The sequence below is a fragment of the Carlito syrichta genome, unplaced genomic scaffold (assembly GCF_000164805.1).
Source record: "Carlito syrichta isolate Samal-C Ts95f unplaced genomic scaffold, Tarsius_syrichta-2.0.1 Scaffold62032, whole genome shotgun sequence".
Taxonomy (NCBI): Eukaryota; Metazoa; Chordata; class Mammalia; order Primates; family Tarsiidae; genus Carlito; species Carlito syrichta.
Window position 1 is genome coordinate 1 of NW_007006128.1, and position 11,603 is coordinate 11,603.

The window sequence follows — 11,603 nt, forward strand, 5'->3', positions numbered from 1 at the left end:
TAGTCCAAAAAGGGTCCTTTCTTTTAAGGTTTTGAGAAACTAGACACTGCAACTTTATTAGTATCGGCGACGTTTGTTTGGAGCAAATTCAGCTCCAGGGGCTGCACGGTTGAATGCAGGAGGAGTTCCACCAATTGCCCCAATTCCTTCCATTGTAGCAGCTTGGCCAAAGCGTTCAGTTGTTGGTGGGGTCTTGAAGAGAAAAAGAGAGCAACATTACAACATAATCATTTCTTCTAAGCTTCCCACCCATCCGTATGTAGTCCCTCCACTGGGGGACCATTCCCACTCAACTATTCAAGGCTCCTGATGATAGGGGTGGGTGACCAAGTCTGTTTAGAACTTTAGTGGATAATCCTGAAATTAAGGTTGCCTGAATTAGGGACTTACCCAATCATCCTACTTTTTTTTTTTTTTTTTGAGTTGGAGTCTCACTCTGTCACCCAGGCTGGAGTGCAGTGGCATGCTTGCTCACGCCCACCACAGCCTCGACCTGCTGGGTTCAGGCGATTCTTCTGCCTCAGCCTTCCAAGGAGCTGGAACTACAGGCATGCTCCACCATACTCAGCTAACTTTTTTATTTATTGTAGAGATGAGGTCTCACCATGTCACCCAGGTCTCAAAGCCTCAGGCAAATCCACTCACCTCTGCCTCCCAAAGTGCTGGGATTACAGAGGTGAGCTTGTACTTCTAACTTTTCATCCACATTCCTCACTATTGACTAAGCAATATCCTAAATTCCTAGGTTGGATAAGTTCTTGCTAAATCCTTTTTCCTGAGCTAGGTATGTGGACAGGAGCAAGGGCAAGCATCAATCTTCAGCAACTTTAGGCCTATTCAGTTTTGCCACTATCCACTCTGACACCAGAACCAAAACAACCTAAGGATTGCTTATGAATCATGAAGCCTTTGGATTCATATCTATTTTATGTGACCTATCAGACAGAAGTATTTGCTTAGATAAAATATTGTCAGAGATTGAGCTTGTTCAAGATTCAAAAATAGGCAGGGCACAGTGGCTCACACCTGTAATCCCAGCAGTTTGGAAGGCCAAAGTGGGAGGATCGCTTGAGGATAGGAGTTAGAGACCAGCCTGGGCAACATAGAGAGACCTTGTCTCTAAAAATTCAAAGAAATTAGCCAGGCATGGTGGCACATGCCTGTAGTCTCAGCTGCCCTGGAGGCTGAGACAGAAAGATCACCTGAGCCCACAAGGTTGAGGCTGTGGTGAGCCATGATTGAACCACTACCAGCTTGGGTGACAGAGACGTGACTCAAAAAAAAAAAAAGATTCAACAGTAAGATCTTTAGGTTACATTTAATGGATACCACTAGTCTACAGACTGATTATCTGTAGGTCCAAGGTTGTGAATAGACAGTCCTTTCTTCTTCTATGACTATTCAGAATTACTGTAAGGCCCTGCAGTTTATTACCAATCCCAAGGTTCCATCCGGCATCATAGTGGCAGGTCCTGGAGGAGCTGGGGTACCAGTTGGCACAGGAGCAGGGGGCATGGCACCTCTGTTGTTTATGCCCATAGCACCTAAAGCAGAGTAGCACGATCAGTACAGGAATTGGAGATTGTTAGTCTCCATGTCAAAGAAAACAATTCAACAAGAACTCTGGGTTAAGACATGTATGTCACCCCCTTACATCTAGGCTAGGTAGCAGAGGCTACACAGCTCATCAGAGACCAAAGACAAAAGGGAATCAGAGCCATTAACCTCTTAGATCCTTACCTCCCATAGCCATCTGGCCCATCCGTATCTCCTGCTCTCTCTGAAAAACAAAAAATACTCAAGACAGTCCAAGACAGCAGTGTATTCTACCACAGTCCATTGAACACCACACACTAAGGGAAGTAGATAGAGTGGTAACACATCCCAAGGGCACTGAGACCAAGCTGAGGAACACACCAATAGCTCCTTGCTAGTTTTGCAACAAGTTCAAAGTTACAGAACTACTAGGACACAAGTCAGTGTCTTCTATTAGGAACAAAAAGAGATGAGAGGAAGGGGGAGAAAAAGTAGATTTCTTCTAAAGCTCCAACTTATACAACTGGAAGGACAGCAAAGGACTAGCCAAATCTGCTATAGGACTCAGTATATCTCATCCTACAGTGACTAAGACTAAACAGAATACAGTGGCCCCAGCTTTTCATCCCAAATCACCTAAATCCAAACCTTACCCTTTCTTTCCTATACTTTTTCTAAAAGGCGTTCCATAACATAGAAAAATTGGTCATATCCTGGTGTCCTAGCAGACAATTCATGATGGGTTTGTCACATCATGACTGGCCTGACATATCATGGGCACATGGGAGATATACCGCATCAGGGAAGGTTCCCTTGAATCCTTCCTGCTGTCGCCGCATCATTTCTTCTTGTTGTCGCCGCATCTCTTCCTCCCGGCGCCTGCGCTCCTCCTCCTGCCTACAGAGTCACAAGGCATTTAAGAAGAAGCATTCCAGAACTTGAACACATTATCATAAGGGACTTAGCCAAGGAGATTAGCCTATTGAAAATGATCATAGCTTACCAGAAAACTGTTAACTGTGCTCAGCCTCTAAGGCAACCCGTAAAGGAGCCTCACAAGACTAGCACCCAGTTGCTTCCTCTCTCTCTTTTTTTGATTTGGAGTCTGTCGCCCAGGTAGGAGTGCAGTGGCATGCTCACAGCCACTGCAGCCTCAACCTGCTGGGCTCAGGTGATTCTTCTGCCTCAGCCTTCCAAGTAGTTGGAGCCACCACCACTCTCAGCTAATTTTTTGATATATTGTAGAGATGAAGTCTTGCCAAGTTGCCCAGGCTAGTCTTGAACCCCTGGGCAGGAAATCCTCTCTCTTCTGCCTCCCAAAGTGCTGGGATTATAGGTGTGAACTACCGCGTCTGGCTCGCTTTTCTCTTTAGCACAGCCCCAGGTTAACTCCTAAAACCCCAGGCAGCTAAAGTATCTCCCACCCAAAGGAAGAACCTGAGAAGCAGCCAGGAAATATTTGCCAACATATTTACAAATACATGAGGTAGCACCGGGGTAGAAGCAGGAGGGAGACATTACCGTTTAACATTGTCAGAGAAAAGGAGTTCAAGAAAAGAAGTTACCTGAGCTCCAGTTGCTTTCGTTTTTGCACCTCTTGGTTGTGCAGCTCTTCCATCCTCCGAAGTTCTTCTTGGCGCCTCATCAAATCTAGAAAAACATACTGACTGAGAATATTCCTCATTCTCATCATATAAATACAATAACTTCCCATAAATAAAGATCCAGAACACAAAGAGGATATACCCCTTATGGGTCACCCAAGGTATCCAGACTCCAAAAATGAAGTCAAGTCCATCATTTCCTTTTCCACAGAATCCAGTATCTCTGCCACATTCCCAAGCCTATTAGACTACTAAGATTAACAAAGTATTTCAGAGAATAAAAGTGGAGATTTAGGCCCTTCTACTAATTGATACAAAGAAACTCCTGAAAAAGGTCATTCTGTTCTTCTAGCTATAAGATTTACAGGCCTATACTCACCCTGTCTCATTAGCATGACCTGATGCTCATGGCGAGCAGCCTCCATCTCCATCTCCAGCTTTTCACGAGCCTCCTTGATGTTGCGGTCCACTTGGTCCTGCTGCTGCTTCTCCATCTCAATGAGTGCCTTCCAGCGCATGGCATACTCATACTCAAAGGAGCCAGGCTGTGCAAATCTCGGTGGCTGCTCTCGCTCCCTATAGACAAGGTTTCCAGGTTACTAACTTTGTTCAAGATTATCCAACTAAAGTACCATACTCCTTCTTAGGGCAAAGATGATTGCCAGTTTACATGTACACTAAAGACCTGCCTCTTTTACATATCCCTTTACAAGCTTCCTTAAGAAGCAAACACCTGACAAGTAATCTATCAGGACTGCATACTTGTGAAATTGCTGGTTCTTTATAACCAGCTTCTCTGGAAGTCCCTCTTCGTCATCTAACTGGTCCATGGGTTCCACAGTCACAGGACGAGGAAAACTGGGAGAAAGAAAGAAGCTCAGTGTTAATCAAATCATATCCCACCATGTTTGCTCTCTATATCTGCCACTGGCATAATGAACTAGTTTGGGCACACGACTGGACAATTAAACATACTTCTGAAGGAGTTTTTATACCTAACCCCAAGTAACCAAGTCCTTTTAATGACAAATATGGAGAATTTGGAATTGATAATCAGGATGGAGTCAGGCTTCAGATCTCTGAATACAGAGCCTCAAAAAGATGTTCAAAATAGATAGGAGCAGTACATAAGGACAGCCTAAACATCTGCTATCTACAGAACTCCAGGAAATGACTTTTGGTAAACACTAAGAGACACTGCATATACAAAACAACTTTCCAGAGTTCTAAAATGTTGAAGGGAACACTTAACACCGATTAAATGTCAACCTACTGAAAGACTAAAAAGTTATTTTTCATAATCCTCATACCACTTCCATAACCTAAAATTATATAAACAATCATACTAGAAAGCTCAACTAGCATCCAAAACCTTTAAATGAACATAGAAACATGGTTACTAGAGGCTAATTCTCCAGACCACAAAAGGAATTAGCAAACAGGTTCATTTCTGAAAAAAAGACCCCTTACTTACGTGGTTAGCAGAAAGGAGCCTTCACTGCATCTGTCCAAAGCTTTCCGAGCGGCTGGCTTCCCTGAGAACTCAACAATGCCTTTTCCTGAGGGCCTTCCTCGATCATCCACAATGACTACAGCCCTCTCCACCTGGCCAAATACAGAAAAGGCTTCTTCCAGTAGTTCGTTGGACACATACTGAGGGAGGTTTCGGACCGTAAGGGATGCACTATGGCAGGCAAAGCGTACACGCAGTTGCTTTCCACGGAGTGGCATATTGTCCAGCTCCACTTTAGCAATCTCCGCTAGGGTTCGTGTTTCCTAGAAAGCAGAGGAAAATTGGAATAACTATGTTTGACAAAGACCACCTGAACAGTCCAAAGGAACACAGCTCAATAACAAAAATGTCTCCAAAAATAAACTGGGCAACAAGCATATAAAGAAACTTGAACAGAAGTAGAAGAATTCTGAGTTTCAGGTAACTTTTTGGTTAAAGTAACTGCTCTGATGGCCTTGCAACAGATCAGATGTAATTCTAGAAGTAATATAATATCACTTACATGGTCATCAATTTCATAGCTTATTCTCTCAAGTGGTAACAGATTATCCAGAAAACAAAGACCACCCTAAAATCTACCTTTACAATACAGCACCCAGAATACTTTAATTTTTGTTAGTTACATACCAGAATCACCTATGCCTTCTCCAAGAGGTCTCTTTAGAACCACAGACCTTGGTGGGATGCCCTTCATATTACTAGAGAAGGAATCTAACACCCAGGGAAAATGACTTGCTGAGATAATCTGGAATTAGTAGCAGATTGAAATAAAAACCACTTCTAACCATTCCATCCAGTGATCTTATTGTCATATTAGGCTCCACATTTATAGAGGTAGATAATGCCCAGAGATATTTTCCTCTCATATACTTCCCCTAATTCAAACTAGACTTAAAAATAAGATCTTGCCAGGTGCAGTTTGGGAGGCCAATGCAGGACTGCTTGAGTCCAGGAGTTTGATACCACCTGGGGAACATAGCGAAATCTCATCTCCACAAAAAAATATAAAAACCAGCCAGGCTCGGGGGCTCAGCCTATAATCCCACGCCTTTAGGAGGCTGAGGTGAGTGGACTGCCTGAGCCCGCGGGTTCGAGACCCACCTGGGCAGCAAGACCTCATCTCTACAATAAATCAAAAAATCAGACGGGCATGGTAGCGCATGCCTGTAATTCCAGCTACTTGGAAGGCTGAGGCAGAAGGATCACTGAAGCCCAGCAGGTCAAGGCTGCAGTGGCAGGGAGCGGCCACTGCACTCCAGTCTGAGCGACAGAGTGAGACTCCAACTCAAAAAAATAAAAATAAAAATAAATAAAAATAAAAACCACCAGTCAGGTGTGGTAGCACATGCTTGTACTACCAGCAATTCAGGAGGCTGAGGTGAATGAATCACCAGAGTCTAGGAGGTTGAAGCTGCAGTGAGCCATGAACGTGCCACTGCACTTCAACCTGGGTGACAGAGTGAGACCAACTCAAAAAAAAAGGTCTGTACTTACAAATAGTTAAAATGGTCCATTTTCATTTTATATTATCTATATTTTACCACAATTAGACAACTTTCAAAAGCCTTAGTTATTGTGCAATTTTTTCACAACAAAAGTATTCATAGGGGAGAAATATAAAAATTGAGCTGATAATTATTGGATAATGCATATGTACAGGTTTCAGGGGCATTCTATAGTCATAGTATTCTAGACAAATAAGTTGATGTTGCCCTTAAAACAAAACAATCTATGAGGAAAAATTAAAATCTGCGTTTTTTGGGTACTGTTTCATCAACTATAAGCTTTTAACGAACAGATCATCTGAAAATCATTCTCACTGTCTAATTTCCCACCTCCATCATTCCCCAGCTTTCCCACCTTTTAGAGCACATCCCCCAAAGCCAACAGGTGCTCACCAAGCGGATAAAGCCAAATCCTTTATCCTTATGAATGAAAACTTCGCCTGCCTTCCCATATTTCTCAAATAGTTTCCTCATTTCCTCCTCAGTGATGTCAGGAGGAAGATTTCCCACAAAGAGACGGCTTCGTTGGGTAAAGGTCTTCTCTCCTGGTTTCCTAAAATTCTTCAGGTCAATAGTCAAGCCTTCATCTGAGAGAAGATACACAGTCACTCACAAGATTGGGGAGAGAATTAGTCACAAAGAAAAAGAAAAGAAAAGAATTACAGTCATATCCTCAAAGACCTATTAACTGCAGCTAGATTAGGAAATTTTAAAAAAAAGGTCAGCCTGTAAACCCGCGCCTTGGGAGGCTGAGATGAGTGGATTGCCTGAGCCCAGGGGTTCGAGACCCACCTGGGCAACTTGGTGAGACCTCATCTCTACAATAAATCAAAAAAATTAGCCAGGTGTGGTAGCGCGCACCTGTAGTTCCAGCTATTTGGAAGGCTGAGGCGAAAGGATCGCCGGAGCCCCAGCAGGTCGAGGCTGCAGTGGCCGGGAGCGGCCACTGCACTCCAGTCTGGGCAACAGAGTGAGACTCCGACTCAAAAAAAAAGGTTGGGCAAGACGGTTCATACCTGTAATCCCGGCACTTTGGGAGGATTATTTGAGGTCAGGAGTTCATGACCACTCTGAGCAACATACAGAAACCCATCTCTTTAAAAATGAATTAAAATTAAAAAATAAGAAAACATGGCAGGGTGTGGCAGTTGATGCCTGTAAGTCCTGTACTTTGGGAGGCCAAGGCAGGAAGACTGCTTGAGCCCAGGAGCTCGAGACCAGCCTGGGCAACATAATGAAACCTTGTCTCTAGAAAAAAAATAAAATTAGCAGGGCATGGTGGTGTACACCAGTAGTCCCAGCTACTCGGAAGGCTGAGGCTGCAGGGAGCTGTGATCATGCCACTGCACTATAGGCTGGGTGATAAGAGTGAGACTTCAACTCAAAATAAGTACATAAGGAAACATAACTGCTGTAGAGGAGGTAAGTACCATTTCCCAATGCAATCTATTCACTAACCACTTATCAGTAAACTGCACCTTAGAATTTGGAAGCAATATGTAGGGATCTAGAGAAACATTGCAACAGCTCTTCTATGGGCCAGAAACCAAGCTGGACTAAGCAAGAGAGAAAAAATACAGGAGCTACTGGCCAAAGAGAAAATTAAGCAATTCAAAAAGGACTATGTTATAAGGATCGATTTTAAAATTTAAAAGCTGCCATTTTTTCAGACTGGGGACAATGGAATGAAAACAAATAGGAGCCAGGCTCGGTGACTCAGCCTGTAATCCCAAGCCTTTGGGAGGCTGAGGTGAGTGGATTGCCTGACCTGCGGGTTCGAGACCCGCCTGGGCAACTTGGCGAGACCTCATCTCTACAATAAATCAAAATTATCCGGGCGTGGTAGCGTGCGCCTGTAGTTCCAGCTACTTGGAAGGCTGAGGCGGAAGGATCACCGGAGCCCAGCAGGTCGAGGCTGCGGTGGCCGGGAGCGGCCACTGCACTCCAGTCTGGGTGAGAGTGAGACTCCAACTCAAAAAAAAAAAAAAAAAAAAAAAAAGAAAGAAAGAAAAGAAAACAAATAGGTTAGGCAAGAGCAATTCTTTGTAGAAAACTCAAAATACAGTTGAAACTGGTTCTAGTCTTAGAAGCACACAATAGGTAATCAAAGTTCAGTGAATGAACAAGAATTAATTTAAAGACTTTTCACTCTGAATTAAAATGAGCCGGTACAGGCTCAAAGCTACAAGTATAATACTCAGTACCAGACTTCTTCATTAAGCATTAAAGACTTGCTCCAAGCCGGGCTCAGTGGCTCAGCCTGTAATCCCTCACCTGTGGGAGGCTGAGGTGAGTGGATTGCCTGAGCCCGCGGGTTCGAGACCCACCTGGGCAGGTGAGACCTCATCTCTACAATAAAATAAAAAAATTAGCTGGGCGTGGTAGCGCGCACCTATAATTCCGGCTACTCGGAAGGCTGAAGTGGAAGGATCGCCTGAGCCCAGGTCGAGGCTGCGGTGGCTGGTAGCGGCCACTGCACTCCAGTCTGGGCAACAGAGTGAGACTCCAACCCCCCCCCAAAAAAAAAAAAAAAAAGGACTTGTTCCAAGGCTGGGCATGGTAGCTCAAGCCTATAATCCCGCACTTTGGGAAGCCGAGATGAGAGGATTGCCTGAGACCAGCCTGAGCAACTTGGTTGTGAGACCTGCCTAAGCAACATTGCAAGACCTTGTCTCTACAATAAATCAAGAAAAATTAGCTGGGTGTAATGGTGCACGCCTGTAGTTCCAGCTACATGGACGGCTAAGGCGGAAGGATCACTTGAGCAGTGGTCGTGAGTGTGCCACTGCCCTTCACCCTGCTGGGGCAAGAGTGAGACTCTTGACTCAAAAAAAAAAAAGGACTTGTTCCAAATTCTCTTTAACTACCAGTCATCTGATGACTACATCTGAGAACCAAGCTAAGGTAAAACATGTAGACATCTGTTAAGCATAAAATATGCCAACACAGCAGAACAACCTGTACTCGACTGCTGTCATACATGTCTGTTCCTTGGTTTCTATCATAAGAGGTAAATAGGGAGGAAAAAGAAGAAAGATGTATCATTAAAGGCCTATACCCTTCTAATCCCAAGAGACGAATCTAAAAACCAAGAAACGATTCCCAAGAGAACCTATTTCTACTCCATCATCTCCCATCTACCCACTTTGGCTGCTGGTCTGCTGCCCATTTGCAGGTATTGGCGGTGGTGGTGGCTGCTGCTGTTGCTGCTGGTGGTGCTGCTGCTGGTGGTGATGCTGATGATGCTTTCTTGGAGTATGGTTTTGCTTCTCCAAACTAAAAGTTTTATTGCTCTGCATTTTTGCACCCTAAAAAGAAAAGGCAAACTATCAAATAAATTCAGTGCTAAGAAAGCAATCAGTCACCTTTCTGATGACTTATGTCACTAATCACCTTTGGTATTCTGGCTTTTGCCAGATCCAAACAATTGGTAACTTTGAACAACTATGGCAAAGGAGTACAATTCAAAAATCTAAAACACAACCAGGCATTAGCAGTTATGTTGCACATAGAAATAAAATGAAACAGCAGACACCAGGACTCTAAGATGATGCCAGTCATACCAGTGAAAAATTCATGGACATCAAACTATGGGAGCTTCCAAGCTGGATAATGATACAGGATTTCACCTCTAAGGCCACTGGAAAATTTCAAAGAGGTTACCACCACTGCTACAAGTACATCAATGTGAAGAAAGGGAACACCCCTGGGGTTTCTATGGGGTTGGCGGCTTACGTGCTTTTCAGTTACTGCCTTTCTTACAAGAAGCTCAAACACAAGTGGGTATGTAAGTACCACCAAAGAGGGCGCACTCTGCTCTCCTGACCATGACCACCTTGGCACAACACCCTTCATAAGGAACTTGATCATTCCTGGATTATTTCATAATCTAATGAAAATCAACACCCGACGGTTTCTTTTGCCTGTGGCAGCTCTGGCACTCACCCTGTCTTTTCTCTAATAAACTTTGTTTGAAAATTTTTAAAAAGAGAGAGAAGAAAATTAACACCCTAATAAAAGATGACTGGTACCGGGGGGGGGGATTTGGCTACTTGGAAGGCAGAGGCAGAAGGATAGCTAGAGCTCAGCAGGTTAATGATGGGGTGGCCATGAGTGCCACCGCACTCTAGCCTGGGCGACGGAGTGAGACTCCAACTCAAAAAAAAAAAAATTAGCCAAGTGTGGTGGCATGCGACTGTAGTTCCAGTTACTTGGGAGGCTAAGGTGGAAGGATCCCAAGTCAAGCAGGTCAAGACTGCAGTGGCCATGAGCATGCCACTACACTCCAGCCTAGATGACAGAGCGAGACTCCTACTCAAAAATAAAGAAAGAATCAATTCCTAAAAAAGGGCCCTATCCCACATTAAAAACATATTTGAAAAACAAAATGATTGGCTGGGCACAGTGGCCCACGCCTATAATCCCAGGACTTTGGAGGCCTAGGTAAGAGGATTGCCTGAGCCCACAGTTCGAGACCAGCCTGGGCAACTTGGTGACCTCATCTCTATAATAAATCAAAAAATTAGCTGGGCATGGTGACACGTGCCTATAATTCCAGCTACTTGGAAGGCTGAGGCAGAAGAATTACCTGAGCCCAGCAGGTCAAGGCTGCGGTAGCCGTGAGCATGCCACCATACTCCAGCCTCGGCAACATAGTGAGACTCCAACTCAAAAAAAAAAAAAAAAAAAAAAGATTAAAATAGATTCTAGTTATCACAAGGACAAAGACTAATAAAACCTTGTTCTTCTCCGGAATAAGTCCCAGGCCATGGTAGATACTATGGAAAGAATGGAGTAAACAGTATGGGACGTAAGGTTATACATTCTTAGGTTTGAGTCACACTCCTAATATACTTACTCGCTATGTATTACTTAGTAAATTACTTCTGTTCCTGTTTCTTCTGCTGTGATCAAGGAAACAATTAAAAAAATACCTGTCTCTCAACACCTGTGAAAAAGGAAAAGAATTGGGGGGGGGGGAACCCTTGTCTCTCAAGGTGGCTATGACAACATGTAAAAATATGGGCTGGACATGTTGGCTCACGCCTGTAACCCCAGCACTTTGGCAAGCGGAGGCGAGAGGACTGCCTGAATCCAGGAGTTTGAGATCAGCCAGGGAACTTGGTGAGACCTTGTCTCTACAGTAAATTTTAAAAAAAAAATTAGGCCAGGCTTGATGGCTCAGTCTGTAATCCCAGCACTTTGGGAGGCCGAGGTGAAGGGACTGCCTGAGCCCGCAGGGTCGAGACCTGCCCAGGCAACTTGGCAAGACCTGTCTCTACAATAAATCAAAAACGAACTGGGCGTGGTAGCATGCGCCTGTAGTTCTGGCTACTTGGAAGGCTGAGGCGGAAGGATCACCGGAGACCAGCAGGTTGAGGATGTGGTGGCCAGGAGCATGCCACTGCACTCCAGTCTGGGTGACAGAGTGAGACTCCAACTCAA

General features: G+C 44.3%; 1 protein-coding gene across 1 annotated transcript; it reads right to left on the reverse strand.

The window, feature by feature from the left end:
• Positions 1–21: 21 nt before the first annotated feature.
• LOC103252070 (non-POU domain-containing octamer-binding protein) lies at positions 22–9,525 on the reverse strand. The gene is made up of 10 exons (XM_008050674.2): positions 9,304–9,525; positions 6,552–6,745; positions 4,615–4,916; positions 3,903–3,998; positions 3,520–3,716; positions 3,102–3,186; positions 2,331–2,433; positions 1,741–1,780; positions 1,435–1,544; positions 22–192 (listed from the first exon to the last, which is right to left on the reverse strand). Exons 1-10 carry the CDS (start codon positions 9,455–9,457, stop codon positions 58–60), a joined length of 1,416 nt encoding a protein of 471 aa, XP_008048865.1. The 5' UTR covers positions 9,458–9,525; the 3' UTR covers positions 22–57.
• Between the last annotated feature and the right edge of the window lie 2,078 nt (positions 9,526–11,603).

What these genes read in the sequence shown, in the direction of transcription:
- LOC103252070 (XM_008050674.2), bottom strand. Translation starts at nt 9,457, where the DNA reads ATGCAGAGCAATAAAACTTTTAGTTTGGAGAAGCAAAACCATACTCCA. An exon ending in GCAGCAGACCAGCAGCCAAA is followed by an intron (nt 6,746 to 9,303) that starts GTGGGTAGATGG and finishes ATCTTCTCTCAG; the next exon opens with ATGAAGGCTTGACTATTGAC. An exon ending in AAGAACCAGCAATTTCACAA is followed by an intron (nt 3,717 to 3,902) that starts GTATGCAGTCCT and finishes CCTTGTCTATAG; the next exon opens with GGAGCGAGAGCAGCCACCGA.